This window comes from Bison bison, unplaced genomic scaffold, assembly GCF_000754665.1.
Source record: "Bison bison bison isolate TAMUID 2011002044 unplaced genomic scaffold, Bison_UMD1.0 scf7180017864248, whole genome shotgun sequence".
Classification (NCBI taxonomy): domain Eukaryota; kingdom Metazoa; phylum Chordata; class Mammalia; order Artiodactyla; family Bovidae; genus Bison; species Bison bison.
The window spans coordinates 1,553,582-1,558,827 of NW_011494820.1; the positions used below are offsets into that span (position 1 = coordinate 1,553,582).

The window sequence follows — 5,246 nt, forward strand, 5'->3', positions numbered from 1 at the left end:
GGCCCGGTCGGCCCCGAGGAGGATGAGGCCCAGCAGACTGCAGCCCTGATCGCCGGGGCCCTGGGCAATCTGCTCACGCCCCTCTTCCTCCGCGGAGTCCTCGCCTTTCTCATCTGGTGGATCGCCGCCTGCCAACTGCTCTCCAGCCTCTTCGGCCTGTACTTCCACCAGCATCTGGCGGGCTAGTAGCCCTCTTGCAGACACTCCTGTGGTCCCGGGCTTGGTCGTGGGCCAGCGGGGCCCGGCTCACCCCCTCGGTGTCCCCAGGTGCAAGGCGCTCTCGGGAGTTCCCGCTGCGAGGCTCCCCCCTCACCACAGTGCCTGAGCCGTGGGCCCAGCCTTGGACGCTGAGCTTCTGCCTCGAAACCGCCTCCCCAGACCCAGCCCCAAAGGGTCCCACGGCTGGCCACTGTTCCCAGAAGGCTGTTTGCCCAGTTTGACTGCAGGGGGCGTCTGCGGCGTCGGAGGGGGCACTCTTCTGAACAAATAAAGGAGCGAGCCGCTTTTAACAAACAGGATTCAAGTGGTTTGGGAGGCAGCTTTCTGCATGTTGTGGCAGGGTGGGTGGGGGCCCAGAGAGTCTACGGAGGGCCTACATTGCTGAGTGAGGGGAATGATGAAGGAAGAGCTTAGCAAAGGCCTGGAAGGAAGAAGCGAAGCCCTGGTAGAAAGCTGACACAGGAACAAGTAAATAAACTGGGGAAACTACACGAAAAGAATTGATTTCTTCTTACAAGGAACGATCTCAGATGGACTCCTGGGAGAGACAAAAAAGCAGGTAGTGTTAAATCGTGACATGCTATTTTTTTTAACTTGTCAGATTATGGAAGATCAAAAGGGCTGGTGTTTATGATCTGAATTGTGTCTTCCTCCCAGTTCCTATGTTGAGGGCCTAACCCCCAGGACTTCAGGATGTGATTGTATTTGGAGATAGGGATTAAAAGTGATTATGCTGAAATGAGGTTGGAGACTTCACTAGTGGCCCAGTGGTTAAGAATCCACCTGCCAGTGCAGGAGACACAGGTTTGATTCCTGGTCCGAGAGGATCCCACATGTCGTGGAGCAGCTAAACCCGTGTGCTGCAACTACTGAGCCTGGGCACTTACAGCCCATGCTCTGCCACAAAAACAGCCACCCCAACGAAGAGTAGCCCCTGCTCACCACAATTGAGAAAGCCTGGGTGCAACAGTGAAGATGCAGTGCAGCAAAAACAAATAACAGATAATTTTTAAAAAATGAGGTTGATAGGGTGGGCCCTGATCCAGTAGGACTAGTATCCTTACAAGAGGAAAAAAAAATTATTTTTACAAGAGGAAATTTGGACCTGAACTTGTGTTACCTGAAAACTAGGTTCAGCTCTTGTCAGGTGTTGAGCCAAATGACATGACCAAGCCGAAAATGAACGAAAGGAAGGGCTGCTGTTGGCTTTCAGCAAGGAAGGGAAACACTTGGGATCTTTCCCAAAGCAGCGTCTCCCTGAACAGCAAAACTGGGGAAGTTTTAAGCTCAGGGTACACGTATATTCATGAAGGGGCTTGAGCAGAGGAGAATTCAGCATAGAACTGGGGCACAGGTCCACAGAGTCCAAGCTTTAGTTGACTGAAGTCAGAAGAATCAGTCATTCCACCCTCAACCTGCTTGGGGGCCTTAGTTCCTGCAGAACTCGAAGATATATTATTATAGGGAAAAGAATCTGAAAAAGAATATACATATTCTGTGCGGCACAGCTGAAACTTACACGATATGATACTATAAATCAACATCAATTAAACATGTGTTTAAAGAGGCGGAACTAGGACTCTGCTTTATTGCTACACTGTTGTTTGACTGCCTTTTCTCTGTTCCCGCCTTCCTTTGTTCCCTTAAGATCATTAATTACTGAGACCTGTTCAAGGGTAAGCACTGCAGCCTGGCTTAGGCCACAAAGTGGCTTAGGCCAAAATGGCTTCTCTTATGTCAAGAGAGCCATTCCTGGTTCTCTTTCTCCTGGAAGCCCCTAACTTATCTGCTTACACTAGCACAGAGCAAAGACAAGGGGGAAGACACAGGAAGAAGTCAGTCAGTCAGAACTCAGTAACAGATCTAGAACACATCCCTCCCTCCTGGCCCTCAGAACCAAACCTGCCAACACTTTGATTTTGGACCTTTGGCTTCCAACTTTGACAAAATTAAGTTCTGTTATTTGAAGCCACTCAGTCCATAGTACTCTGTTAGGGTGGCCATCGGAAACTCAGACACCGAGGGCACGTGGTGTATATGGACACAATCTCTGCAGGAATAGCTGATGTTTCTATTCATCTTGGGATAGATTTCCCCCCAAAGATGACCCTGTCTCTAAGACTCAGGGACCTCACCTGAGAGGTGACTTCAGGAAGCCTCTAGGAGGGTAGGGATGTGAGACAGGGAGGAAAGAAGCCAGCAGGGAGCGCCAGTGAGCCAGTGACTCTGGGCAATCGGCTGGGTCCTGCTGGGACCTCAGGGGGAAAAGCACAGTGCGCAGCCTTAGAGTGGTCCCACGCCGGTGTTGAAGGGTTGCATCACACACCCTTCAGCGGTCCAGTCACTGGCTCCTGGACTGCGTTCCAGCAGGGAACCCTAGGCTGGCTCCAAGTGACTTACAGTTAAAAACAGGGTGGGGACCATGAATGCCAGGCTTGCCACCAGCATCAACTATACTATTAACATATCCCTGATATTCACCCAGCAATTTCATTCCTATAAACTTAGGCTACACGAACACTACCTTATGAGCTCAGAGAGGTACATACAAGGAGGTTTGTGTCGGAAAGGACCAGGAAATTCAACTCTGTTTTAAATAGAGAATAAGATGACTTGTGTTGTTGGAAGCTGAGAGGCAGTTTGGTTTCGGGTAAAGCTGAATATAGCATCCCAAACAGTGTCACCAAGAAATCCAATTTCTCTGCGCATCTCTGCTCTACTTTAAAAAAAACAAAATTTATTTGGCCAAGTCAGGTCTTAGTTGTGGCCTGTGGGATCTAGTTCCCTGACCAGGGGTTGAACCTGGGCCCCCTTGCACTGGGACTGTGGAGTCTTAACCACTGGGCCACCAGGAAAGTCCCTCTGCTCCTCTTTCTGCAGTGGCGTCTTCACCTTGGGATTGGTTCCTACCTTGCAGTCACCAGATAGCACCAACCACCACCCAGGGTCGGGGTTTTAGCTCCTGGGCCAGTGGAAGAGGGAGGGTGCGTCTCGAAGGTCTCCCTGGAAGTGGTTAGCAAACATCTTTATTGTCACAGGTCCAGATGGGGTCAAGAGCTCACCTCTGTGTATCAGGGGATGCCACAATGTTGGAGGAGAGTGAGGAGGGGCCAACCTCACCCCTCAGGCTCAGGAGATGGTGTGAGAAATGGTACGGACCAGAAGTTAGGATGGATGTGGGGGGAGATTCAGGAACCCCCAGGAGCCACTAACCAGGTTGTGGTGGCAACAACTCAGTAACAACCTAGCTGTTGGTCAGTAAGGGATTGGTGGATCTCATCACAGGCCATCCCCCTGGGGAACACTAAACTGCTGCTAAACGCATCCTGTATTCGACAGCTACTGACCCGCAAGAAATTCGGCTGGCTGAATGCAGCGCGCAGAGCAGCTCAGCGCAGTCCTGGGCCTAGTTGGCCTCTGTGCGCATGCGCTCACCTGGCCCCATCTCTCCCCGGCCCACGGAGGCTCCTGCTCCTGGTCTCGGTCTGGGTGGGTGCTGCCAGTCATTCTACACGATGAGCTGCAGGTGAGGCGAGTCTCAGGGGCCCCTGGGAGCCCTCTGGTGGCCTCAGCCTCCACAGAGCAGACCCAGGGCTCCAGGAAACCGTGGGGCTCTGGGGCAGTGCTTGCTGATGGTCACAGCCCCTCCCGACTGACGGACCCAAAGGGACAAGTGTGTGCACACAGGATCTCTCCTAGGGGCACTGGCCACAGGAGATGTCCCTGCAAAGGGAACAGGAAGCCAGACCTACTCATGGTAAACTCCTCATGCAGTTTGCATTTTCTAGCAAATCCTGACCAAATCAAGGTCGGGATTAACAATCCATACAGCTGTTACATTTTTAAAAAAAAAGGTTATTCAACAATCTGTCAAAATAACTTCAACTATGTTTTTGGTTCCTAGGGAATGAGGATCAGAGCCGAAAAAGAGATATGGGCAGGAGAAAAAAAATCATTTTGATTTTTATTAAATATACTCTCTTGGCACAAATCTTTAAAATATATAAACATTATATATAAACAAAGTGTCTTCATGGCATCAAAATGTAACTCCAAATCAGGCCAGGCAACAGTGAGAGGGGTATGACTGCCGAGGGCAAAGGTCCAGCTGTGTGCAGGGCTCAGGGGTGAGGGGCGTCAGCGCTGCCGAGGTGCGCTTGGCTGGGAACCACGCCGGAGAGCCGCACTGGGTCCGGGAACCCTGGGGGCCCTCCCTGCTCCTGCCCAGCCTGCAGCTCAGGGAGGGCCCTGCCTAAACATCCATTTGGTCTCACCCACCAGGGGTGGACCCCCAGCCTGGGCACCTTACGTTCCCATCCCATCTCCCTGTGAGGGGTGCCCCTGCCTCTCCTGAGCGCTGGGCAAGGCTGGGAGAGAAGGTGGGTGTGACATTTACCCAACAGGACAGCTTGGGCCCCCTGGGAACAAGAGTCTGGGAACAAGACTGGGGTTGGCTGGTGGAGACATGCAGGAAGGACAGAAGGAGGGGTCTTCCGACCCAGGGGACTAAGGCAAGAAAAATGGAAACAGGACAGAATAAAAGGAGGAAGTGGAAGTCACAACTGGAAATGCACGTGTGGCGGAGACACACCCTCTCAGACTCTCACACCTCACGGCTAGTAAGCCCACTGGGAAAACCGGCCCTCTCCTTGTCCAGGTCCTGGAACCAGACTGGACTGGTTAGGGTTTACGGTGTCTAGACCCAGGGCCAGCCGGATTGAAAAACAAAAGCTAAAATCAAATTCCAAACATCATTAGAAAACGTGTTTCTGAGCCCCTGTGGTTCCTGGTGGGCCCTGGGGGCTCTGTGGGACCAGCGCCCTGGGGGCCTGACTCTCTCGAGCGTCCTGCCCCACAGCCCAGATGGTCTCGGACTCCACTCTGGGAGAATCAAGGCTGCCAGCTGCCTCTGTGTTCTCCATTCACAGGAAATCAGACAACCCCACGGGCCTTAAACTGCCCCAGGTCCCAGCCAAGTCACTGCTGGGGGGGGCGCCCACAATGTGCCAGATGCCATGGGTCCCCCC

General features: G+C 52.5%; 1 protein-coding gene across 1 annotated transcript in view; it reads left to right on the top strand.

Moving 5' to 3' along the window:
- Positions 1-3,007, top strand: part of TMEM161A (transmembrane protein 161A) — a 15,568-nt gene extending 12,561 nt beyond the window's left edge. Inside the window, exon 12 of the mRNA XM_010847298.1 lies at positions 1-3,007. Within this exon, the coding sequence (XP_010845600.1) occupies positions 1-186 (186 nt within the window). The 3' untranslated portion in view covers positions 187-3,007.
- Positions 3,008-5,246: the final 2,239 nt, after the last annotated feature.